The sequence below is a fragment of the Macrosteles quadrilineatus genome, unplaced genomic scaffold, assembly GCF_028750875.1.
Source record: "Macrosteles quadrilineatus isolate MER2022 unplaced genomic scaffold, UCM_ALF_1.0 Scaffold_3__2_contigs__length_128488019, whole genome shotgun sequence".
In the NCBI taxonomy this organism is placed as follows: Eukaryota; Metazoa; Arthropoda; class Insecta; order Hemiptera; family Cicadellidae; genus Macrosteles; species Macrosteles quadrilineatus.
The window spans coordinates 74,735,832-74,763,381 of record NW_026542596.1 but is presented as its reverse complement, the minus strand read 5'-3'; the positions used below and the strand labels follow the sequence as shown (position 1 = coordinate 74,763,381).

The 27,550-nt window shown below is 36.1% G+C and overlaps 1 protein-coding gene across 5 annotated transcripts in view; it reads right to left on the bottom strand.

Annotated features, from left to right (window-relative positions):
• Positions 1-604: 604 nt before the first annotated feature.
• The window catches only part of LOC128988498 (arginine-glutamic acid dipeptide repeats protein-like), a 47,558-nt gene continuing 20,612 nt past the window's right edge, over positions 605-27,550 (bottom strand). For 2 of the 5 annotated variants that reach the window (XM_054409835.1, XM_054409836.1), the window contains exons 8-23: positions 26,724-26,819; positions 25,284-25,477; positions 24,467-24,604; positions 19,781-21,913; positions 18,196-18,334; positions 17,497-17,640; positions 16,398-16,608; positions 15,332-15,488; positions 12,688-12,821; positions 11,628-11,774; positions 10,898-11,013; positions 9,836-10,171; positions 9,054-9,172; positions 8,067-8,188; positions 4,705-4,797; positions 605-2,984 (exon numbers count right to left, since the gene is read on the bottom strand). In XM_054409835.1, coding sequence (XP_054265810.1) covers positions 4,731-4,797; positions 8,067-8,188; positions 9,054-9,172; positions 9,836-10,171; positions 10,898-11,013; positions 11,628-11,774; positions 12,688-12,821; positions 15,332-15,488; positions 16,398-16,608; positions 17,497-17,640; positions 18,196-18,334; positions 19,781-21,913; positions 24,467-24,604; positions 25,284-25,477; positions 26,724-26,819 — 4,253 coding nt within the window. In that variant the 3' untranslated portion in view covers positions 605-2,984; positions 4,705-4,730. The remainder of the gene's footprint in view (positions 2,985-4,704; positions 4,798-8,066; positions 8,189-9,053; positions 9,173-9,835; positions 10,172-10,897; positions 11,014-11,627; positions 11,775-12,687; positions 12,822-15,331; positions 15,489-16,397; positions 16,609-17,496; positions 17,641-18,195; positions 18,335-19,780; positions 21,914-24,466; positions 24,605-25,283; positions 25,478-26,723; positions 26,820-27,550) is intronic. The other 3 variants (XM_054409837.1, XM_054409838.1, XM_054409839.1) reach the window with 3 other exon arrangements.

Below are 27,550 nucleotides of genomic sequence, written 5' to 3'. Positions count from 1 at the left end.
TTGAATTTCTCTTTCGCTACTCAGTAAAATTTTCTCATTCTCTCCTTTGAACCCGCCCCCAACAGGCCTAATTTTTTTTTTACTACTGTACTATTCAGTCATCTGCGTTTTTTATAATTTTGGGATTTTCTAGCTTTGGCTAGGTTAGTGTGTACTTTCTCACCACTGGGAATGAAATCAGATTCAATCCTGAAAACTCAGTTTTTCAAACAATCGTGATTAAAAAGGTATGTGATAATCTCTTAGGATATTAAAATGTTTTGTTATTTTAAAGGCACCCCAATGTTTATCAAATTTTTCACCTTTAATGTCCCTCATTAAAAGGTTTTTTTTTAAATATATTTTTTTACCTATTTACTCTCCGATTATAACATTAATCATGTGGGAAAAGCATACTGGTAGCTTTTTCCTATAAGAAGGCTACAGAACTTAGCAACTAAGTTGTATCTCAATAAACTGAATAAACTATCCAGTTATAATTATTTTATGCAAATGGTTAATTAAATGTGGTAGAATATGTTTTGGTGTCAAAATCTGAAATAGTGATATAACCCAAAATAATACAATCACAACATGATGAAAATTTCATTTAATAATCGATACACAGAAACCAGAACTTGTAATGATAAAAAATATATTACGAGACACTGAAACAACAATTACTATCTCACAAGATCTTTAATGAAAAAATTCTTCTATAAGTAACCTACAAAAGCACACTAGGTATATAAATATTCTATACAAAAGCAATTTACTAATAAAACTGTTACTTTAATACATTTCTCCTACTATAAATTACGTACTTAATATTAACAAATACCTTTACTGAATATCTTACTATAAATAATATAATCCGTTTAAATTTATATATTGTTAGAACACACACTTCTTTATTTTACATTAAGTAGGTTTAATTTATGTACAGAAAGTGAGTTAAAGCTATTTATAGAAATGCAGAAGGGTAGCTTGAAAAGTATACAAATGAGAGGGTAATAATTACATTAGCTAGGTTGTAATCTCAATTCATTCAAAACTGTTTATAATTCTTCATTATTTTCTGCTGACTTCAATTGTCCCTAACTAACTGTACTTACTACTCGAGATAGTAAAATTAGCTAATATTGAAATAAAAAGATTTAAGAGTAATATTTACATTTTTATTTTCATTGAAGAACCACTATACATGTACAAAATAACAATAAATTCAATCAGGGTCTGCACTCAAACTTGAACTAGAAAAAGTTTATTAATAATTTGCTGAAATTTAAAAAGTTAAATGAAATATTTATTTGCAAATGATAATGCAACACATTTAGAATTAAACTGAATATTTAGGAGTAGGGATTCTATTCTCTACTTTTTCCATCCTTCTTTTATTCCAAAGCACTGAGATATTCAAGCCTGCTATGAAAGAAAACAAGTAGAACACCAATGAAAATTGCAGTGGTTTTTTTTCAGTTTGCAAGTCAGGATGTTGAATATCCAACAGAAGAAATCTCCAATCCCATTTTATGGGATTTAATTAATTTTGGCTTTTTCGAGGCGGGAATCGAGAGATTGCAAAAGCTGTATCATAAGTTTAGGTAAGTAAAAAATTCTGATGCCATCGCCATTGTGGGGCCAGGTTATCATTAATTACATCGTGTCACGGTGGTCAAGTTAAATTATTTCACTGTGAATCTGAAGTCACAAAGACGATACTGTCGGTGTAAAAAATTATGGATGATCAAGGATCCCCCATCCTCAATTTAAGGTTTACCCTACCACAAAACTCTTGGCTTATTCCGTTTTGTTTTAGGCTACAGCCGAAAAACCTCATGGATCATTCAAGGTTTTACAATTTTCATGTTTGAGTGGAGACCCTGACAAGTACTGAGCGAATTAACTACATCTTTGGATAATATTCTTGGATATTACATGTCAATTTAAACTAAAAAAGAATGAAAAACAAATTGATAAATAAAACAAGAAACCATTTGAGAGGTACAACAATTAAAAAGTACTGAGTACTTGAACAAATACACTTTATAATACATTTTTTTTATGTACAGGATAATTGAGAAGAACTTTATAGATTTTTAATCTTTTTTTTAAGGGATTGAACAAAAATACCTTGAATGTAAATGTTTGTAAAAAATAAATAAGTAACCAATAGTGAGAAATATCAATATTTTTATTGTTGTTGCAAATCTTCAGGAATCTTTAAAATTAATACACTTTGCTTTACTTTTCTTGCTTTTTTAAATTTTCAAATTCATTAAATGAAGACTTAACTAACAATAGACCGAAAATAAAATGAATTGTCTACTCATGATTTCCTTTAACATTCATATGTAAATAAGAAGCAAACCTAGCGATTATATTACATTAAATAAACATTTTCATTTTATGTTTTTAAGTTCATAATAGTCTAACTGTAATGCCCATCCTTCATATAAACATGTTTAGTTTTTCAACAATCAGAAATTATATTTATTTATTTATTGTTTACAACAATTAATTAACAAAAGAATTTTAAGGATTCAACAAATTTTAAAAACAATAATCACTTTCAAAACCACAAGACAATTCTAAACTGTTTAAACAAGCATCAGACAAAATATAGAATCCAAAACCATTCACAATCTTTAAACGTTATAGACATATGAAAAGTATATAAATATATCATTTATAATATTACAAAACAGTATATACATGCAATATGTACAACGAAACACTACAGCACCTAAGGGCAGTTTGTACGTTTCTTGTTACAACTACTAAAGTATTTCCTTGAACCAAAAGAAACAGGAACACAAAAATTTAATATCACAATAGAAATGAACAACATTATTACACAAAGCGCTCAAATAAACTTGTTTGAAAGTTATGCTTAATCAAAACGTAAGAAGCATTTTAATTGGTCAAAACGTCCACTTAAATCAGAAATTTGCTGGAGAACTTCGGCACACAGTGCTTTGAAGCTTAACCTCATCACATCAATCCTGAAACAAAACAAAAGATTTCATACATGATGTAGATTTATTTTTGCCTATAAAATGCATTGTATTGTAATAGCTTGTCTCGAGTTAAGATGGCTACCTTATCAGTTAACGAGTGGGCCGGATTGTTCGACTAAATCCTTTTAGTCATGCCGCAATGAATACTTTAGGATGGAAAAGTACCTAATAAATAATTTTAAAATTCTATTTTTACCTAAGATCATGGTAATCTAAGCTATCATGAAACAAAAAATTGAGTTTGTCCCATGGTAATCGGCCAACTTAAAATGTTGAATATTCAAAAAAGTGCTGTAAGTTTCAACACTTAAACGTGTATTTGTACAACAAGGTTTTGAGTGTTTCTGTTTAGCTCAGTCATTGCTGTAAAAGACAAAGCAAGGCTCTGCTTAGTTTCATGTACAGATTTGTTCATATCGAGGTTATATAAGGCCGTCTGCCATTTGCTGCTGTCTCATTGGTCAGTTTTCAAACAGTAAATTCAGTGCTTAACTCCATTTAGGGGTTTTTCGATAATGTTTGCAAAAACATAAATTCAAAAATGATAATTAATTGATGAGTGTGAAATTTTGTTAAAACGATGTGAAGTTAATTTAATTCTTAATAAGATCAATGCAAGATGTTGATTTATTTGTTTTCCCTTGTAAGAATAATTAAAGATAAATTGTGCCTATTTATGAGACTTAATCTCAAAACCTCTGTCTAATATGGACAAGAATTTTGCAGGGTTAAAGAAACGAAGAGTTATTGGGAAGGATAAACAATTTTAAGCTTAAGACAAAAAAAGACATACTAATGCAGTACAGTAGAACCTCGCTAATTCAAACCTCGATAATTCGAAAACCTCTATATTTGGTAATGTTTGTCTGTTCCCCCCAGAAAACATATAAAATTCGGAAAATAATATACCCATAATTTGAAGTGATTTTTATGCTTAATGCAGCCTAACCAATTCAAATTTTAATATACTGGAGCCTCTACAATTAGAATTTCGTTGCCGTAATTCGAACTGTTACCTCCAAAATTCAAAGTCAACCTCTACAATTCAAACTGTGTTACCGTAAAGCCTCTGTAATTCAAATTCAGGACAAAAAATATGCCTGTTGAAACATGACCTGACGCTCCTATTGATATCTCTGTTCTCTCAAACTCTCTACACTTAAAACTAGGACCTTCATAATTAAATTTTTTTTTTAATTCTGACCTCGATAATTCAAACTCTCTATATTTCAAACTTCCTATAATTCAAAATACATTGCCTTTCCTCTGAAATTTCAATTAGCGAGGTTCTACTTTTCTACACAACATAGTTAAATTGAAGAACATACATTTGAAGTTGAAGAAGAAATATAACTTAATTTTTCCCTCAAATAATTCACGTTATGGTACTGACTGAAAAACTAACTGGCAAGGGCTTTAGGCCCCAGGTGCGTAATTGACTTCTCCCTGTTTAAATGTTTCCTAATAGGTAAAAATGGCAAAGCCAATACAGTACATTGAGTTAGAACTACCAGGTTCCATAGTTTGGCATCAGGGCAAATAACACAGATACAGGGTTCTATGCAACTTCTACAAAAATCTGTAATGAGTTCGCCAAGAAATCTGGGCTGTCAGATTGGGTGCTGACTTTGCGGGACTTTGTTTGGATTTCCAAGTGTATAAACTATCAAGTGACAATGATGATCACGAGGATTATGCTACAAACCTCATCTGGATGACAGTGTCGTACGTCTAGGGTCTGGAGCCTCTGGCTGCCTCTTCTAAAGCTCTCACCTTCAGCTCTCTCTCCCTTTGTTGTCTGGAATACAAACCATCATTACTTGTCATATACTTGGGAAGCTGACAAATAGCACCATCTGCTAAGGTGCTTTTCCCCTACATATATCCTCAAACAGGTACCCTAAAATATCATAAACAAAAATTGAACAATTAAAAAAAAACTGATAACTAAAATTACTGTACAAACTCTAATTTTCTGAGTCAATTAGGACCATACCACATTCGGATAATCAGAAGTTTGGATACATAGGCCTAATTGGATTTGTGCTGATATTGGGGGTATTTTATAAAAATTTGGCGAAGTCGAGCCGAGATCATGATTAAAAAATCACGATTGGGAAGGACCACGACAATATCTATTGAACCTGGGGACAGCTTCAGGATTTTTTATGATCAAAGCTTTTGCTCTATTTAATAAATATTCTTATTACTGTGGTATAAGATTTTCAAATTTCTTTCTGTAAGTGATTTCGAATGGTTGGCGTTTGACTGTGGTCAAATGCAAAATTCAGACACACCAAGAAAATTATAAATATTATTATCTTTAATGTTCACAGTACCTTAGGCTTTGCTAAAAAAAAAAAAAAAACGGTACGACTAAAACTCTACTTTGAGGTAGGATTGCTCGCCAATACCAACAGAAAATATATTTTCACAACACGATCTGTATATTTAAAAGAAAAAAAATTCTCATAAGAACAAGATCTAACTTATAAGGTATTACAATAGTTAAAAATAATCAGAAAACACAAGATTAATAAAGCATTAGACACACAGATCAGAATAACCATAAAATAAAAACACTCTCAAACTTGGGTGAAACCAATAAGTAAGACTTAGGTCGGTTTTATGCGCCGCGACTTGCGACTGTCTAGTCAAGTTCTATTGAGTTAAATGGGAGCATTTATGCACCACGACAGCAACAAAGTGTCGCGTGAGCAACTCGGCGATCTCTATATACCCGAGACAGGTTTTTGAATCGCAGCTTCAAAAAATGTGTCACGCGCGGTTCAAGTTCTATTGGATCAAATGGTTACGTTTATGCACCGCGACTGTCGCGGTGCAAAAGTAGTATTTTTCATACTCCACGTAATATTTTCTCCATATATTTACATTTCGCATAGATATATTGATTAATGTTAATAAATAATATTAAAAAGTTCTTTACCTTTTATTTTTATTATAAATTACGTCATGTTTCTTATGACTGGGACGGGTGGCGTCGTCCAGTAATCCAGCTACTAGGAAGTCACGAATTGTGGTTATTTATAAGCATGCTCTGTGGATGCGATACTCCCTGGTGTGGATTAACGTCCGCACGGCTGAGTACTACGACTATCCGCAGTACTATCCTGATAATTAGACCAATTCGTATATAACTAAGGCAAAAATGTGGTTCGGATTCAACTACGGTCATTTTTATTATAATTCAATTCAATTCCAAGATACTTTATTCAAAAATATACAAGAGTATAACCAACACCTAAGCACGAAAACATCGTCTCCCATGATAACGGCAAAATCCTGAATATCTCACTCATTCACGGAAACATTATCATCGGATGCATGGTATTGAAATCTCCCTTAAGGTTATCATTGTCATCCGCGATTGCCGCAAGATCCAGAATATCTCCCGTGGTTTGTATACTGTCGTCTCCCAGAGTCAAGGAAACATCATCATAGTCCTCTTGTGGTTGCAAATGCGTGCATTTTTCGATCATGCTATCTTTGCAGGTGCGTTTTTTACGATCTTGATAGTAAAAGCTAGGCTCGAGGAGCTTGATTTTTCGACTTTTTTGCTGGAACTCTCGAGTTTGCAGGCAAGGCTAAGCTCAGCTCGAAAATCAAGCCGCTGGTGCACCTCTACTGTAGTTCTAAATGGCCAAAATAAAAATCCCGGTATGGCTCTGAAAATTCCGACATTTCCCTTTTTCTTAAAGGTTCCTTCAAATTCAAGGTTTTCCGGTTAGTTTACACCCTGAAAATAGATGTAATTTGTTTAACATTCATTTTTTAATTTCTTCAGGAGAGGGTTTCTTGATAGATTTAAGATCCTGCTAGTGAAATACCAATAGGTAGTGTAAAAACCAATAGGAACTACAAAATTGCAAAAGACTGTTGTGCGTGTACATAAGGGAATTGGAAACATTAACAAAACTTCTACTATAGTAGCTGGATTGTAGCTGCTTTCTTATTTGTTCTGCTGTTCTCGTCGAAGTTCAGTTTACACTATGATTATAAATTGCAAGATTGATAATACCTGAGTGAAAATCTACTAAACTCTCACCACAACTATCCCTTCACAACGTCAGTCCCTACCCACTTAGGTGCAAAGGCAGTTATTTACTTGCTAAACCTCCCATTAAACCACTAATGCAACTTTAAGGAAAGAAGTTTGTGTTTTGAAAAATGAATTACGATCGCAAGCGGAAATGTAGCACACACAAAATTAATTAAGGACCATAGCATTTATTCCAAGTTATTTTTTTTAGACAAATAAGTAACTTTGGTCTTTGGTCTAAGAGAAACAAAGCAATGATTTGGCAAAAACAAAAGAAATACCTAGAATTGATATTGAACACACACACCAGAATCAAAACCCAAGCATGAATGAGGTGTAAAAAAGGTAAGTACGTAGGCAAGTTCATTCTAATATTACTTTTTACTTTCTCTCTCTCTAAGCTTTTGGATAGAATGGTATTGTTTCTATTAAAATTTCCGAGTTCCAAGTTTTGAGTGGAAATATCCTTTGTGGAGACTGACCCCAAAAAGAGTTTTTTCGAAACGATTTCTCTATGTTTGGATGTACAGAGCTTACAACTACCCTATGGCCTGATTTTAATTATGGTATAAAATGGGTAGGCTACTAAAATTCATAGTATTTCCAAGGTTCAACAATTTTTTAAAAATTATTTTGATTTATAATTGTTATTTCCCATTAAAAACCCGGACTTTAATAAAAATAAAAACTGCTCAAACAATTTTGATTAAAATTTAATATGTTATGGTCCTTTTAACTCTAAAGAATTAAAATAAAAAAATAAATTAGAATTGGCTAATCTCCTAGTATCTTTGGTCTATTGACCGATCGGGTAGATTTCATGGAGTTAAACAATACCACGTGTATTTCTTCTACCTAGCCTAACGTTCTAAGCTCCGGACAAGGAATCAGATTAGAGCCCCTCCGGTACAAGACACATACGGCCCTGCTGCCAACATGGGTTAGATGATGGATGCTCGGTTAGTCGCCCAGTGACACACAGACACAGAGGCTTACGTGACATTTACATTGTATTCCAATAGTGTACACTGTACCGTAAATACTCCTCATGATGAGCGACCAGTGACGGATGCGGGAACCTCTCTCTCTCCAACAACATCTGTCGCTGCAAGTGCTCGTGAGCCGCAGCCTACAACACAAGCTATAGGTCAGACTAGTACTACATAGACGGTTACTTTACATTTATTGAACATGATTCGGGATTAGGACTCCTCCATTTTCTAGGATTCAGAGTCAACATTAAAAGTTTCAGTATTCTATCATCTCTACATAACTATTGCAAGAGCAGGCTATTTTCAAAGGAGATTATTTACAAAAACTTGATGGTCATTGAGTCAAAAGAAAAACTAAATGTCTGCAGTTTTGTAGATTTTATTTAAGGAAACTTCAGAACAGGATTCAGCATCCCAAAATACAAACCCTAAACTACTCATTTTAAGTACCAGTAGACTGTATTATAGAATTGTGCAGTGCAAATAAATTTGTAGAGAATGTTAAACTCATAAACTTGATTTCAGTTCAGTACAGTGAAACCTAAATAACAAGACCCAACTTGTTAACAAGTGGTCCATGATTTTCAAATAGAAGTATAAATTTAATGTTGCCTCTAATTAAATGTTATTGTAAACATTGACAAGTTGTCAACCTTGATAACAAGTCTTATTTGAAGATTCCCATGGGAGACTTGTTATAGAGGTTCCACTGTGCATTTATATTCATTAGTCTGGAGATCCTCAACATGTCACACTTACTTATCAAAAGTTTTTAAGGAACTTACTCAATTGATATTGTACAAATTTCACCCCGTTAAAAAAGGGAGACTGCATCGTTTACCATTGCAATAAAATATACCATAGGAATCATTCTTCATATACAAATCTTTAATAAGCTAAAGGACAATCTCCAGCTGAAATTCTTCTTCAGTTTATAAATTTCCACTATTTACTGTAACAAAAATAATTGAAGGCTGTATAATTGTAGCAATTAGATAGTACCTGATGTGCAAGCTGGTCTGCGTAGGGGCGAGCCAGTAGCTCAGAGGGATGGTGGAGGGCTAGGGCAGCCTCGCGGGGTGGCAAGAGGCTGGGCCGCGGATAACCTCCACTGCCCGTCGCTGCAAAAACATTGATAAGTATAATGAACAATTTACCCATGTAAGTGTCTCTTGATTAGGAGGGAATGTTTCTACCTATATAAGATACAAACAGTTTAGATGCGGTAGGCCTACATTTATTTAAATTAAAATGATTGCGTCGTTGAACTCGCAAAAACATTGGCCGACGTGGAATTATTACAACAACCCTTCTTCAGGCAAATCAACTTGAATAATTGTCTGAGAAGTCTCCAGTATGATAGCTAGTACATAGTCATCCCTTTACCACCTAGATACGAGAATCGTCCACTACTATATTATTTTACCATATTTGGAATGTGATAAAATCACCGAACACCAAATAACAATAGAAGGTGTAAAGGGGTGTCTGGTGTCGCCAATTTTCACGAGCTTTTGCAAAGCTAAGATGGTGGTCGCAGCGCTGCTATTGGCAAGCGTTGGCCTTTAGCTCCGCCTCCCTGCTCTCTGTCGCCAGAATATACATTAAATATAACTGAGCGGCAGTTAAGTGAATGAGTGAAACAATTAGTGATGACCAAAATTGTTTTAAATTATTTTTTCTTAATCACACATATTCAAAGCTATGTAAATCAGGAATACCTGTAACCATTTTTGATCGTCAATAACAAAAAAAATCAACTAAGAGCTAGCAATCACACTGACCTGGTAGAGGAAAGGCAGTGCCGGGGTCAGGCGGGGCCGGAGCTGAAGGATTGCCCCCCGCCTGTTGTCCAGGATGGAGGTGTAGGTGTGTGTGAGAGTGAGCGTGTGTGTGCGCATGGGTGTGTGCATGGTACTCCGGAGATATCCCAGCCATCTGCAGCCTGACCATGGGGTCGGTGGTGAGTGTGAGCCTCTCAGCGTCTAGAGCCGAGGAGGGTTGCTGCTGCTGCTGCTGAGGAGGTCCGCCGGGGGGAGGTGCATTGCCACTCGGCCCTGGCGCTGGGATACCTGCGTATGTGTAAGGGTTGTACACTTGGTGTTTCTGGTGTTCTCTTTCTGAATGGTAAGATAAAACAGATACCTGGCTGCAATGAGTGTTACAATACAAGGATGTCATTACGTCAGATGAGGTGCGCAATGACTGGTGTCATAAAAGATAAATCTTCTGAGTATTGTATGTTTTGATCAAAATGAAATAAAAATTGTCAAAAGAAAAAAAAATAATTCTAAGAGCATAGGGCAGAGTTGAATGTAATTAACAACCCATTACAACTAAGTAAATTGGATACTACATTAGAGTAGTAATTCCACACATTATATCCTCAAATGATCCAATAAAATTATCTTTACTAATTCTATTCAAGCATATTGATGTAATAAGCTACAGTGTAAATCGTAAATACTGTCATGATAAACATTTATTTTCACATTAACGCACTTACTTGTCTCAAAACATTTTTATTTTTACTTGTATTTTTGTGCGTCTTAAACTTTCTGTTATCCATTTTTAATGGGCGAAACAGGTTGTATTAGGGATGGACATTGCTGGATTTTAAGTTTGAAACGAGATTCATTTTTCTCATCATAATTCGAGACGAGGTTATAGATTTCAATACTATCGATAATAAGTAGTTGAAGCACAAAATGAGTGTTTTTATATCAAACTGTTTGGGAAATCGGCAAAAATATGCGGTCAACTATTATGAAGATATACAAGTAAATTTTAGTTCAAATTGTAGGCCTACAGTGAACATCTTGGTCTACCGTGAAGGTACAACTGACCTAATCTCTCCATCCTTTCCCTCTCCAGTTGAGACAGAGCAGCAGCCTGACTGGGGCCTCCAGGACCAGGATACAAGCTGAACTGGTGTAGACCTCCGGGACCCAGGCCAGGATACCTGCGGATATCAAAGACACCGAGTTTTAGTTCTATGACAAAATACCTACACTATCGTAAATAAAACATCATCAGTCCACAGAAATCAGGACATGGGACATAAGTCGTTACCAATCTTATTTCGAGCCAAAGGCGCCAGTCGGCAAATGACGGGATGGGATGTTTTGGCAGTTTTTGCGAGAAACAAAAATGGTTCTGTGATTGTGGAAAATGTCCCATGTTAAATGAATTTTGCAGGAGTTGATCAGTCTTTGAGGACTTGAATCCGTCCGAAAATCAAGGGACATAATTTCCCATACCGTCCCTAAGACAAAATTGATGATGTGCTGATCTCTAAATAAAATTTTAGTACTGTATAGTTTTGTTCAAGAAATGCTCTAGGCCAGTATTTTGAATTGTGGAATTAAAAGGATAGCAGCTAGCTACCTTAGAAGAAGTACATGTAGGCCATAGAATGTACAGAAGACTCATAAAAACACAATATTTCATACTCCAGTGGTTTTTAAGTGTCTTCTATATTGTGCTCTAATTCTGTACTTCTTCTAAGGTAAGTTAGCTGCTATCCTCTTTATTCCACAATTTAAAATTCTATTATATTATTTCTATGGCACATACCTGTCCCTGGCGGCCGGGCCGTACATAGAGTTTATAGAGTTCAGCTGGTAGTGTAGCATTGGATCAATACACTGAGGTGGCAGACCTAGAGCTGCGGATCTTTGTAGTGTGACTGGAGAGAACCCTCCATGTGGTCTGGCGTACTCACTGTAACCACACACAAACATATTAGTATATAATACAGACGTGAAAATGAAACATTAGTTAGTACAATCAAAAGGCACGTCAGACAGATAAAACTTAACCGAGCAGTAAAAATTAGTTAAATAGCATATGAGTTATAAATGGAGAGATAGCCTTAGCCTAAATGGAAAGACTAGGCACGAGCCCAGGATTGCTTTTCACATTAATTCAGACTAGACCTAGGGGTTGCGGCATTATCATTTAAGTAAAATCCATTGATTTGGCGGTATTTGAACCCGGGACCTCAGGCTCTAACCACTGCTACTCTAACCACTAGACCAGCTCGGTCCCCCAAGACTATGTTTATTGCAGTTACCGTACTGTACTTTTGGCCATGATGAGATTTGGACGTCATGTAAAAGTCAGATATTTTTATATTGGATGTCATGCTTGAGACAGCTTAAGAATTATATTTCGGACGTCTGACACTGACATATATCATTGAACGTCGTGCAATGCATCTATACTGTTTGGTTTTTGAGATAGGTTGATGTACTACTCAGTGTGGTTTCCAAACCATTAGATTGTTGCATTATCATTATGTTGGTAGTTGGCATGAGTTAAATGAGCGTTTCCAGGAAAAAAATATCAAACGCTAACCACAAAAAAAGAAGTAGAGTGTGATGTTTGATTGAGACAGGATTTTTTTAAAAAGTATTTAAGAAGAAATTTTAGAAATAAAATTTTTTTTGTTTGCACAACTTTTTCATGAACTTTGTTTAAAATGATTATATCTGATTATTTATTATTGGAATTATCGATACCAATGTGCTTCTTACATTTGCTGGGAAGGTTTATACAAGTTAACTAAATTCATATTCTAATTTAATAAATAACTTTGAATCCTGTGGCTATTGGCGATAAGCTACTAACTGACCTGAGCTGCCGCAGTGCAGGTGTGTCTGGGTAGCCGCCACGAGGGAATCTGTCATACGGGGAGCTGATAGACTCTATAGGTCCTCGAGAGGGTGGCTTGGATGCCTCAGGCTTTTCTGGTGTTGCTATCTTTCTCTGTAAATAGTTAAACATGTTGTTAAACTGGATTCCTAAATGACATAAGATGTGATGAGATACAAAATATTATCACAATCAACATCATAACGGTATGAGTATAGTGCCCAATGAAACAGTAACTTTTCACTTAAAAATTATTTCCAAGTGGATTCAAGACATTAAAAATCGGACATTTTTCAATAATTTTTTAGCCTTTTATTTACAACCAATTTCAAATTGTAAGATGAGTAGTTTTATGAAATGGGCCACACGTCAGGGTCAGACCTACAAGGTCATCCTAAAGGTTAGGCCAAGCTCTCAAAACACTTTTGCAAGGGTGAGGATGGTAAAACTCCACCCTGAAGTCTGCAGGATTTCCTGAGTGCTTCTACAGGGTTGGGTTGGTATTAAATTTGGAAAATAAAATTCCTTGACTTTTCCAGGATTTCCAGACTGATATTATACTTTTTCCAGGTATACCGTAAGTCCATATCAACTAATCGAAATCAAGAAATATTAGAAAAAAATTTAATTATTTAACTTATTTAATCACCCCAAATACAAAACTTGTTTCTAACTATATACATATCGATTCCTCCTCCGTACCGATAACTAACTACCGATATAAAATGTGCATCAGTGTTTATGTCGTTCTTTTAGCCATTAGTCATCACCCGACAAAAACATGTTTAGAGCAAAACGTGGCATATCTGTAAAAAAGTAGTCTTTCAGGAGAAATTCCAGAATATTTTTAATAATTCCCTAACTTTTCCAGACAAACAAAATTCCTGACTTTTCCAGGTTTTCCCTGACCGTACCAACCCTGTTCTAGAGCTCTGAGCCTGTGATTAAATTCAAAATTAATTAGGCCTAGTAGTGATGGTCAAAACCAGAAATTTCAAATCTCGAAACCAAAACCGAAACTTAAAAAATCGAATCCCGAATCTCGAATCTGAACACTTGAACGCGAAACTTTTTCAAGCAACCTGGTCAAGGTTGCTAAAAATTAAATACAAGTAATGATAACATTTTCATTATGATTATGCGATCAAAACTGAAAGAGATTGACTCCTGATCCAGACATAATAACATAAATGTGACAGATAAACTTCAAACCCAAAATAACATATTGTTTTTATAAACAACTAACATTTAAATAAATGAAACTCTTGACATTGAAATAAACATAAATATTACATTAATTAGAACATTTAGTGGTCAATATTTCTTTGTGTTTAATAAATATCGAATATCGATATGAAACTGAATTCTAAGCTGTTCCAGTATTTAAGATGCCTTTTGCAGTTTAGAATACAATTTACTTGTTTCATTAGTGTTAATGGAGATCTGTTTGCTCGATTGCTACTAGCTTGTGTGTAAACAATGTTAATAATAATGACACAAAAATGTTTCAATATTTTCAAAAATATAAGTGCCAAAACTTCCTATTGCGAAACTTTTGAATCTCGAAACTCCATGATCGAATCTCGAAACCGAAACTTTTCCAAAGTTTTGATGGTTTTGAGATTTGAGATTTGGTTTTGACACATCACTAAGGCCTAGTTAAAACCATGGACCATCTTTTAAATTGTCCCCTGGATTTTAACGGCTCCTTCTAAACACTTTAGGGGATAAATTTGAATGTGGTTGGTTCTAGTGGTAGCCCTAGCCTGATCTAAGAATAAAATTGTATTTCCCCTGGAATATGCGTCAAATTCTCAAAGTTATTTTTAAGAAGGCTAGCAAGACGTTTATAACAAAATCATTGAGAGTTAGTAATTTTTAACGTCTTCCAATGTTCGTTTTGAGATATATTGAACACACCCTACTAAAACATTGGCGTACAGATAATTTAAGGAGATGTTTTTTGGTAAATAAGGCTAGAAAACACATATCTCAGTCTGATTTGAAAAGACGTGCAAGATTGCTGGGCATATGGTGGGAGAAAAACAAATGTACTTGGAGCAGAAGATGAAGAGGGGTAGGCAACAAATCAGACCTACATGATAACATTAAAATCTTTGATATGATGAGGTTTTACCTCATTAGCAATCCTAATGTTGTCGATTCAAAGAAATCAATTTCAAACCCAAAGGTTCATCATCAGTCGGGATCTAAGTTGACCAAATGTTAAAAGTCGTATCCACCCGAAGGGTTTAGGTCAGTACCGGCAAAGTGAGGTTAACCAAAATTTTTTTAACCATGGTTTTCGTCCGTAATTTATATGCAAAATTCGAGTTTATAGTAAAGTATTCAGTGTTATTTTATCTTCTACAAAACCTTTTGGGTGGATACAACTTTTGCAATTTGGTCATCTAGATCCCGACTGATGATGAACCTTCAGGTTTGAAATCGATTTCGATCGATCGACAACATTAGGATTGCTAAGGTAAGACCTCATCATATCAATTCTATATTACAATCCAGAGGCTAAAATGATTGATTGTTTTAGTCATATTTTTAAGAAACTCTACTGACTTAAAACTCTGAACCCGTCACTAATGCTAGACTGTAAGTTTATTGCTTACCGCTTGAGCCTTCTCCCTCTCTTCTCGCTCCTTCTCCGCCTGTTTCCTGATCCTCTCCTCCCGTTTGCGAGCCAGCTTCGTGTCGGGCACAGGTTTAAAGGTCAGGTCAGTGCGGCAACACGAGTTGTAATCTCCTCTGTTCCAGTGTCTTAAGAATCTGTAATCAGAACAAAAACAAATTAAATTTCATAATAGAAAAGTTTGAGGAACAATTTATTCTCTGTGTGATAAAATTAACACAATGTCTTATTCCAGATATTTCAGATCTTGTAATGATGTTTGATTTTGGAACATAAAAATATTTAATCGTTTCAAAAAGTTTCTCAGAAGTAATGAACATTGAAATAGATTTTTAAGTCAGGGTTTTGCTGGTAAACAAGATATTTGTAATGACATCATTGACTCAAGCACAAAGAGGCTTTCAAATGAAACAGTTTAATACAAGTTAGGCATCCATGTATTGCTTCCACTTAGGTTTTGGCAAGCTAACATAGAATAGTGAGAACTATGAGTAAATTACATTGTCAAACCATGCTGGATGGGCAAAACATTGAAAATGTATATTGAATAATTTGAAAATTTAATAATTTCATTTAATAAATAAGTTTATTGAGAAATAACTCTATAAAATAATTGTATTTGTACCAGAAGAATTGTCCAAATTGAAGTGTAGGTTTCAAACACTTGAAGTCAGCTAGTTAAGAAACAATTATTGTTCATCATGTGAGCACTATAGCACTTAAAATACAGAATAGAAAAATCAATGACATTTTAAAATCATGGGGCCTACATTAGGTTTCCACTGATGTATTAAGTGAGGCAAGCCTAATGGGATGTAATTGTAGAGCTGTCCCAGCCAAAGTTCTGTTCTACCCCTTGGTCAAGGGGTAAACCCTGGCTAGTCTGAACTTAACTAGAGACAAGGTATAGTGATAGGCGTGCTATCAGTTGCCGGCTGTGCTTCTTAACAAGTTCATGTGATTACTGTTAAATACATTTTCCTTTGTAATAAAATCACAACATTTAAACATCAACACGGCCTAGACAATAAGTCACGAGTACTAACATAGCAGACTGGCTCCGGTGGCACTCAGAGTCCTCAATCTTAGGTTCAGGCGAAGGTCCTCGCGGCTGCTGAGTGGGGGAAGGAGCCTCCTCCTCCTCCACACCTCCCCCCTCATCACCAGACACTGTCAGTGGCTCCGGCTTCACCTCCGGCTCCGGACCTCGAGCACCTTCTGGTGACAGGAACGCAGGATGTCCCAGCATACCTCCACCTGCGGACAAACAGTGCTGGGGTTAAACAACCGGTACTCATGTATACAAGGCTGAATAAAAAATTAACTTATTTTAACCTAGGATATAATACGGAGAATAAAGTCTTATGTTTTAAGAATTTAAGTTGTATATATAATCCACTTCTAATAATTTAAGTCAGGCTTATCTAAATAGGAGGAAGTCCATTCTGGAACCAAAACACAAAATTTACTTACACCATCCACAGCAATTAAATACGCTATTCAAATCTTTGTTTATAGTGTCAAATTGTTCCTTGTGCCAGAATGGTCAATTTGGACCTATTTTGGTTTGGGTTATTAGAAGTAGATTTTAATTATTCTTAGGGGCAAATAAAGACAGCAATACGTTTTAATTGTAAATATTTTCGAAGCTTATTAAACATTAAATTATGGCTTTAGTTGTACAGGCTAAACAAAAACAAGGACACTATATTCTTTAATTTGGTTTATTTGAGTTACCAATGAGATTTAAATGGTTTAAAGTTTTTATAGTTCACAAACCCTCAAACAGAAATTCCGTCTTATAAGAGGCCACCCACCTCTCTCACATAATTTGAAAAGGTACAAAACACAACAACGGAAAAGTAAGAAAGATTTACTACACTCCACGAACACTTGGCTTACATTACTGTGCTCTTAGTCTTAAACACTGGAATTAGAAATGGCTAGACTCTGTTCAACACATTTAGGCAGTTTTATGGGAAGAAATCTACCCCCTTCGCTTGACTTTACCTATAAAAACATATCTCAACAGCTGAGGTTTGGCAAAACGTAGTTGGCTGTATAAATAAACTCAAGTTCCTGAGTAAAAACCTATTGACGAGCTAACAAACTGTTTAAACTTTGTGAACAGACTATAGTATGCACCTGGATGTGAAGCATGAGCGGCAGCCTGAGCGTGGGCTCGCAGAGCCTCCAGTGAGCTGGTGGGGGCCAACATAGGGTGATGAGGGTGTACCATCATGTGGGGGTGAGGCTTGGAGCCGACACCTCCGGCCACGGGTCTGGACCCTGGACCATACATAACATGATAAACCAAGGAGAAATCTCTCAAGGAGGAACATATATTCAGGTATATTCAATCCCAGTGTTAAAGTTTACATGGGATTTGCTTAATTGTTTTTACGGGGCTGGATAGCCAGTCCACTAATGAGGGGTCACGGCTAATAGCTTAAGCATAAGTCACGATAGGCGTTTGTCTATTTGGCAAGCAGAAAATATTTGTGCTTGTGTTTTCCTGTTCATTGCCGGTATTTTTGCACACATCAAAGTGAACAAATATTTGTTATTCCTGAAACAAACAGTTGCTTGGAAAACAACACATGTGTGTAGACGTCTACTCATTTATCAGCAAATAGCAACGAACTAGATCGCCGAACGTAAAATATTTTGTGCTTGGCGAATGGCGCATGTCTGGAGCCGCCTGTGGAGACTTGTTGTTTGACACCAACCAAATATTTTAAGACCAACTCTTGGCAACTAGACTGTACAACTGATAGTCCTAAATCCCTCTGATCTTGATCATGAGGTAATTCATAGAAGAGAGATAACCATATGGTAGCTCACCTAGCTGGAGAGGAGAAGAGCCCATCCCTGGACTGAGTCGCTCTCCTGTCACACTCTGATGGTGATGTGAGTGTTGGTGGTTGGTAGACAAGGAGGAGGACGTCGTCTGCGAAAGAGTGGCCGACAGGTGACAGCTCGACTGCAACATACACGACAGTCAATGTAGTACAACTCCTACATCCACCAGTAGATTGAAATACTATTACTATGGTAAGGAACTTCAACCAATTCATAAATTCATTTTTCGCCACACTACACGGATTTAATAAATTTTCCACACATTAAATTAGTCAAGAAAACCGCTGTTTGCCACCTGCTTTTAATCAAATGTGGTTTCATTACATACTACTGTACTGTAATATTACCAGACAACAGCTGATTATAATATTGGCAATAATTCAACGAATGAACAAACGAAAAATATAACCTCTCTTGGAAGTTATGAGAAGTGATTATTTATTGGGTAGTTTTAGTTTATTCAGTGGGAATATAAAACGGATTTGTACAGTTTAAGCAAATTTGCCAGGAAATAAGCTATTACCGTCTAGGTCTCATAGTTTTAGACCTAGAGTAAGACCGATTTACTTTTTTGTTTTGATGTCGCCAGAGGCCAAAAATACTGTGGTTCTGAAAAAACTTTAATATCACAGGTAAGATTATATTTTATTACAGTCTTTTCATTTTAAGAATCGGAAAGGAAGTCTCTAAATAGGAAAAAAATTGCTTAACAGACCCAATTTTAAAATTTGAGGCAGATAAATCAACCTGTATATTTACCAGGCCAAGGCAGTCGATCCAGTGTCGGTTAAGTACTAAGTAGAGTGTTGGTATACAGTATTAATCTATTATATTATTAAAGTGATACAATCAAATTATATGTAAACGGTTAAGGCCATTTACCAAATAAAAATATAGGCATATGTCACATCAAAATGAAGCTTAGAGTGTGTAGATTTGCCGAAAAGTATTGATATGGACGAATTTCCTAAGGGCTCTGCCCCACAGGCCGATTTCCAAAGGGCTACGCCTGGCATGCTTTCAAAGTTTACATGATTTAATTTAATTTAGATAATGAAACAGCTGGTCAGTACAATGAACTGGTGTTTGTTTATTTACTTGAAAAAGATGTTTGTGAAGCTTTATGTAGATTTAGGAGGGTTATGTTTGGTTTTAAAGAAAGGTTGTATACGTTTTGTAAAGTATTGCTCAAAGTTTCATTTTGTAATTTATATAGTTAGCTACATGTAAAGAGGCTTGACTAAAGTTGAAGAATTATGGTAAAACATGTCATTCGTGAAGCATCAATATGAAGCAATTGATGCTGTTACTACACTAAGGTATGTTGTCATATACTTTTGGATCTATTAACATAAAAAGTAGGAGTTTGAAAGTAAGTAGGTTTACACTTTTAAATCAGTTTATATTTTCAAACTAAATCATAGAGTTGCAGTATTTTAAAACACACATCAGAATTACTTTAATAGCTCTGTAGGTCACATTTTCTTCCCGTTGCAAAGCACGGGTATAGCAGCTTGTTTCTTTAGGTTGGCAGACGTTACAAAGAAACTATATGTATATATCTAACCTGTGTGGCGGCTGGGCTGGTGCCTCTCTTGGTAGAGTTGATCTTGTGCTGTACACTAGCAGAGCTGCTGGAGGTGGTGGAGTGACTGATGGTCAGAGGCTGTTTCTCTCCCCCATGGTGATGTACGGAGGAGTGGTGACTCGTAGAGTGGTGATGAGTCTGAGTGATCTCCTGTGTCGTGTGGTGATTGCTCTCCTCACGTGTCTCTACTTCCCTCAAGGACCTGGTAGTCACACTGGAGTGATGAGACGTCATCATGGTCGTCTCGAGACTGTCCCTCTTCTGGGGAGGAGGCACGGGCTGCGGGATGGGGTAGGGTCCATAGGAGAAGGGGTACGGTGGATATCCGTAGGGGTGATGCGGGTGATACGGACTGTGGTGTACTGCGGCCGCGTGAGCTGCTGCGGCGGCAAACAGTGGGTGGTGAATAAGAGCGTGATGGGGATGAGGCATGGCAGGAACAAAGGCGTGAGGATGAGCTAGATGGCCGGGGGAGACTCTACTCAGAGGGGAAGGTTGCTGTGAAGGATGCATCGGCTGAGGAAGTGAACTCGGAGGGTTCCCTGAAGTGGGTGACGGAGCGATGAGATTTGTCGCACTGTGTGATACCGGAGGAGGTGGAGGGGGGAAAGGAGGGGTGTGAGTGGAGGAAGACCGAGGAGCGGGAGAAGCTATGGGAGTGGTTTCTATCGGCTTGACAGAAGGACTTTTGCTAGGTGTATTAGTTCGAATCGGATGGAAACTTTCCGGCTCTTTCTTTATACTATCCACACTGGGACCAACACTTTGAAAGGGAGAAGAGGACTGTGAGGTGGTATTCAGATCTGCTTGGGAATTTGGTGGCATTGATGTTGGCATCAGTGGTTGAGAAATTGAGGATGAACTGGAGTAACCAGGAACTTTAACTTCCTTGAGAGACTGCAAGGGGTCAGAAGAGGGTTGTATTGAGTCTGGAGGAATAACTTCTTGTTTGATTTTTAAGTTTTGAGGTTCACTTTGTGGTCCAGAGCCCAAGTACGAAGGCGGCGAAGGGTTCATTTTCCCTTGATGAGGATGAAAATGGGGATGGTAGAAGGAGGAGAACGGGCTGGGGCCAGACAATCCGGATGGGACTGACGGTATGTTTAGAGTCGGTTTTTCTTCTGAAGCAACAGAGAATGCTGGGACGATAATGCCAGACTTATCATCATGATGAGTGTCCGGAGGAGGCTGTCTCGGAGAGTTGGGTGCGTAGGCAGTCAAAGGTAGGGGTGAGAGAGTGGGAGCTGTGAGGTCTGCTGCAGAGGGTCCTGATGTCTCATTTGACATGGAGTCTTCATTAGCCTCAGGTTTAATCGTCACAGTCTGTGATTGTGTCGTAATTGTCCGCTGTTCTGCAGGTGTCTGAAGCGGTGGAGGAGAGTCATTCATCTCCTCCTTGGGCACGAAATTCTCTACCGGCGCAATCATCGGAACTATCACACTCTCAGTTTTCACAGGTTCGAACAACCCTTCTCGTTTCACACTCAATTTTCCAGGCATCGGGATCTCATCAAAGGCTTTCGGCAGAGGCCCGGATCCCGGTGGATCGATGACTCTATCCGAGAGAACCGATAATGAAAAGAAATTGTCGTCTGTTTTAGGTTTAATGTCTGGAATTTTAATTTTCACGTCCTCTTCTGGCACTGGTGGTGAAGGGGGTTGGGGTTGGTTGAATGTCTGATTTTCTGTTGTCGGATTACACTCACTGTTTTGCTCTTCTTTGACACTAACCGGTGTTTCCAAAGGCTCTTTCTTAGGCACTCCCACGTTGAATACAACGTTGCAGTCTTCCACTTTGAAAACAGGTAGTTGAGAGTTTTCTGAGAGTGGGGAGGGTGGTGGAGGCGCGTCCTCCTCCTCCTTGACTGTGCCAGCTGGCATATTGTCGTCTGCCGCAGTCTCACACGGAGGGTTACTCTCGCCCAAGTCCAGGTTAGCTGGCTCTGTAGTCTCACTCTCGTCCACCACAGATCCGCTGTCCGAGGTCACACTCTCCGAGGGACTGTCTGGTCGCTCTCTCTTGCGCTTTGTCTCCTCCTCGCCCTCCGCCTCGGTGGGAGGCCGCTTCCGAGGCTTACTTGATGACTCCGTTTTTATTTTGTCAACACACAACTGAAACAGACAAAAGACCTACTGTAAAATAACTTGTTTTGAAGGAACCAATCTTTCAGTTACCAATTTAATTAGTTTTACAGATGTTAAGTAATTCAAGTTTAACCTCTCAACACTACGTCAAGAGAGATATATTTTACAATAGCGTGATATCAAATTCATTCTTCACATTTATTTTCTTGTTAGACTACTCTGCTAACTTGGAAAAATCATTCTTCCAAATTTTAATTGAAAAAAAAAAATTAAAAAAATATATATATTAGTATTGCTATTGACTTTTTCCATACAATGTTATTTGTTTTCAATTAAGTAGGCCTACTATTAATCATATTTTTATTATATTACTATCATTTGTGTTGTAAAGCATCTCTTTAACAGATTTCTAATAATAATTTTGAGCCTTAAATGCTACCAACATTACACTTACGACATATAGCACACACACACAAAGAAAACAGCCGATACAATCACATGCACATGCGAGATATACAAAATCAACAACAAATAATACACATCCAGATAAAGAGAATGATATTTCATACTACTATTTTGACAACCCTAATTTTTTATAGAAGCAATCAAATAATGATTCTGATAAAACAATTAAAAGTTTTGTATTTTGAAAACTAAACATGATAGAAATATTTTATTAATTTACGTAAACCAAATCAGTTTTTTGTGACACACTGAAATACCTGACCCTAACCACTATCTACAGAAAATGTTACACCAAACACAAAGAAACAACGAGTGTACAAACAAGACAACTTGCTCTACTAGTGTTTAGCATGGTACAGCTTGCACCACTAAAACTATCGACAACATAAGTTATGACACTAGTGTATGTACACAAGAGAGGAAGCACGGGTAAGGACACACACATACAACAATTACTGAACTGGCAAGAGTGTTGTTTCACTGAGTATTTGTTGGTACAGTTCAAGGTTTTTCATAAGTAGGTTTATTGTACTCAAGTTTATGGTGTAAACTATTGCCGTTTGGACTATAGGCCTACCTTTATTTTATATTTAAATTTAATTTAATTTCAACATCTTTTATTAGCAAAAAAATATATAATAAATTTTAGCCTTGTCTAATAGAAAACCTAAATTCAGCTTGACTACTTTCTTACAAAAATCTAGTAAACATTTAAAATTGTTATGCAGTTACCGGTACCAAATAAATGAATAGTTGACTCCTTTTGAAATTGTCCTAATATACATATTTTTTGTTGGAAAGAAAACAGAGCGAATGAAAATAGTTAAATAAGTTTTTAAAACAGTCTACAAAGAATTCACGTCCAAAAATAATCGGAATATTTACATACAAGAACCAAACAAATGTATTATAATTTTGTTTAACTGATTCCATTGTTATGTCCAATTAACTTACATTAAACATAGTATATTAATGTGACTACCAATAATCCAGAATAATTGATAAAACATTATTGTACTAGTTTCCCTTGTATTTTGTAACAACACAAAAATGAAAGGGTTTAGGAGTATCTATCAGGAGAATATAAAATAAGACCCAGGATTTATACATGCAACACCAAGGAATTGAAACTTACAAGGATGGACAAATTTGTAAAATATGTTAACATCTTAAGAAATCATTTTGCAACATTTTATTAATTCAAATATTTTGACCAAAACTTTTATTAAAAATTAAAGAATGCATGTTATGTTACAATCAGATCCTTAAGATAATTTATTTTCAATCTGCCATCATTAACATAAAAAAATTTCGGTAATCAAAAACAAAGAAATAAATCAATAACAAAATCAGCATGCTTTAAAAAGATAAAAAACACAATTCAAAAGTTTTGTTTATGAATAGCTTAAGACAATTTTAGATAGCAAAAAGTTTTAATGACTTCATCCAGTCCAAAAACCACCATTACAATCCCGTTTATATTTCATTATAATTTAAAGTACTAATGAACTTTTTGCCTATATAGACTTAGGCGAGTTAAAAATACTGTTTGAATTAGAGACATAAGATACCAAGTACATCGAGGTCTGCTGAAAACCAATGATTTCCTTGGTTGGCGTATTAAGTTACATGTTACATATTTTAGGAACAAAACATTCTCTTCTGATTTCTTTAAATTTACAAAACAAATCAAAAACAACATTCTACAACTTGACAACACCACAACCAGATTTTATTGTACGGTACTTTTATCTTCAGAATTTGACAAAATCATAAGAAGAATGAAATAGCAATGTTGAAAATTATTTGAAATTCGAACTTGGTTGAAGCATCAAATATCTTAATTTTAACTAGCAAATTTTTGTAATAAGGTTTGAAAATTGGGAAAACCACACTTTTGATCATTTAATTCGTTGTGAACACAAGTATTCTGTAAATTTAGAGGTTCGCTTAGTTTTTTACAATTTACTTGAATATTTAGGCCTAGTGATATTTTTTCAGCGGGGATAAAGGAACATCCACAACACACAAATTCTACACAAATTGTAGGGTTTAAGAGATGGAACACCCTCTGGCGAACACAAAGGTGCGACATGCCATGCGCTTGTGCTGTACCCGTTTCTTAGCCCCGCCGGGTGAGTTGCTTCTCTGTCCCGAGCTACTGCCGCCGGACTTCTTGTCCACCTCCGGGTCCGGAGTGTTACTGCCACTGCTGCGTTTGGGTCTGCCACAAGCGCCCGTGCCCTTGGTCGGCTAAACATACACATCCGCACATACTCCACCGCACATACACATGTTCTGACTATGCAGGGTAACAAAATAGCTGGGTTGTTTAATGAGGAGAAATATTTATGGTTGAAATACATTAACACTCTTCCTCAAAAGTTGATTAAAGTAGGCTAAATTTGACCATGCATTGTACATTTGTCAAGAAAAAATAGGATTAGGACAAAAATCTATTTGTCAATTTTTTTCAATTTCTCATTTGCTATTAATTTATTGCACAAATTTCCCTCTTTGTATACAGATAAGACTAGGAATCTATTTTTAATAGGGACAAATTTGTGATAGTTAATTTAAATACAATTTGTTGTTACTGTTTCTTGCATATATTGGGGGAAATACTCTTCCTTTAGAAATGCAAGTTCGGAATAAAACAATAAAAAATAAAATCATCAAATCACCAACCTTTTCGCTATTACAAGATAAGTTTCTCTCATTTTAGATTGGGTAGCTGATTTAAAATTTTTGAACCTAATTTTGAATTCCATAACCTAGCTTTAGATAAGATTAAGAGCATAAATTTGAGACATCTTAACCAAAACCTTACACAATTAAATACACACAAATTGGCACTTCTACTAATATCCTCAGTTCCAGTGTAGACCTATACAGTATCTCTAAGAACTAACTAACATTTATAGGTACTCACAGTTTCCTTAGCCTTGTTGCGGGTCCTCATTCGGCCAGGAGAGCCGTCGGGAGAGTCTGTCTGCACGGGCCGGAACAGGTAAGGCGCATCCGACCGTTCTTTGGGCAGTGATCCGTTCTTTGTATAGTGTTGGCGACACTGCTCACACACCAGGGTAGGGTTTTTGGGGCCACAGACGGCCAGCTCCCTTGAACCTACGTTAAACACATTGCAAGTCAGTAAACAAGATATTGAATTTTAATATATTTTTCCCCTATTAATAGTTTAATAACTGACTACCTACGCAAACAATGACATATTTTATGAAATTGAGATTTTAAAAGAACCATGCAAATACAATTTTTTACTGCAAGAGATGTTTTGTTTTAAAAAATACATGGATTGGCAGCACTTACAAGTGATTGAATGCGTGGGAAAGTGGCTTCAGTGCGGACAGAACATTTTTGTATTTTCTGAAAATATTCCGATCTGCGAGATAATTATTTAATTTACTATTTAAACCGTTCAGATTACATTGCTAATATAATTGCATTATGTCAATAAAATATTGCCAGGGTAAAACTTCAGTAATACTATTATTTATCCTATGTAAGAAAGGGGATTAACCCCGTACCCACGGTGCTCATCTATGCAGACACTCTGTTCACATTACACTTAGTCGACCAGTTGGTGTGAACAGAGTTGAACAGTAGCATGAGCATCGATTTACAAATTCCTTTCCCAGCTGATGTGAGCTAGGCGATGACCGGTAGGGCTGACTTCCAAGAAACATCGTTAACCTATAAGCCACACACCCTATCGGTAATCAGCCAATGAGAAGGGCTAATGAAGAAGATGGAGGGGTCAAGACTCTTGGAGCTGGAGGATCTGAAGGAAAACATCGGGGAGATCACCACGGGCCACCGGAGAAAGAAGATGGGGAGTTTGGGAGTGCGTGTATCGGTGCGTGTGCTTCTGGGACAATTAACAGTATGTAAAAAGAATAAAATATATAACTAAAGTTTTGTCAAACATACAAGTCATGTAATTTGTCAGTAACTAATTCTTTTAAATTTTCAATTGATTTTCTTTTCTTGTAAATTTAACGTCGTAAATTAATTTATTTTATTATTGTTGTTTTTTGCCTTTTCATAGTTTTCTTTTGCTGTTGTAACAGTTTGTAACTTTTGTTGTTTTTCTAAATTTTAATTTTTGTTCATTACACGTTGAGTAACATCCTTAAGCAGTCTTATGTCTCATTAACCTAACACCTCTTGACTAAGCTAAGCGAGTGAATCATTTTAGGAAACTTAAACTTAAAGTGAGGCATGGGACTCGCACCTATTACGTTTAATAACGCTCCCCTCTAGTAGGTAGAAGTTTTATCTTTACTGGATAGTATCAATTTACGGTTTAAAATTAACTACATTAAACTAAACAGCTTTAAAGTTAAATACTGACTGGTGGCGAAGCAGTGCTGGCAGCGGTTAATGCTTTGATCTCTGGAGTCTGAATCGTCTTCTGAATTCTCCTCTTCACTACCCGAGCTGCCTTCTCCTACAAAGCAACAAAAAGATTACCTCACGCGTACAGACACAATTTGATCTCGTGATCAAAGTAACCAGAGTAATGATTGTGTCCAAACAAAAAGACTAAATTAAAATTAAATATATTTTCTGCCATACTCTAATCACAGAACAATAGACTAAGGCTAAGATTCATTTTCAATATTGAAATAGTCTAAAACTAAAATTATAAAACAGTAACAACAGTTACACAGATTATTGATATGGAAAATCAAGAGAACCTGTATATCCCTAAATTTAGCCTACACAAAAAAATTTTTTTTTTTAAGTAGCAACCAATTAAACCTAATTTTTATGGAATAATTTTCCAGTAAATTTGTTGATTAGTTCAGAGTTATATATTATTTTTAATAGAGATAAACAGCATGATTATTTCATGCTAATCTTTACATATTTTATTGAGACTTGACCTATATATTGAGGATTAGGCCTACATTTTGGTCACTGTCCATTGACCACTGATCCAAAATCAGAGTCTACAGGCTAATAGGTAAACAATAAAATATAAAATAATACAAAATAAGACTGTTATGGAGGAGAAAGGAAGGATACAACTAACTCACCTGAATTAAGAGTCCCAGGAGGTCAATAGAACACATAAAAAGTACACATTAAACTGTACAGTTCAGACAATTTAAACGGTGCCAGAACTGTAACTGCCATTCTACCTTTTACCTCTAAAGAAGCCCCTGAAAGTGGCGA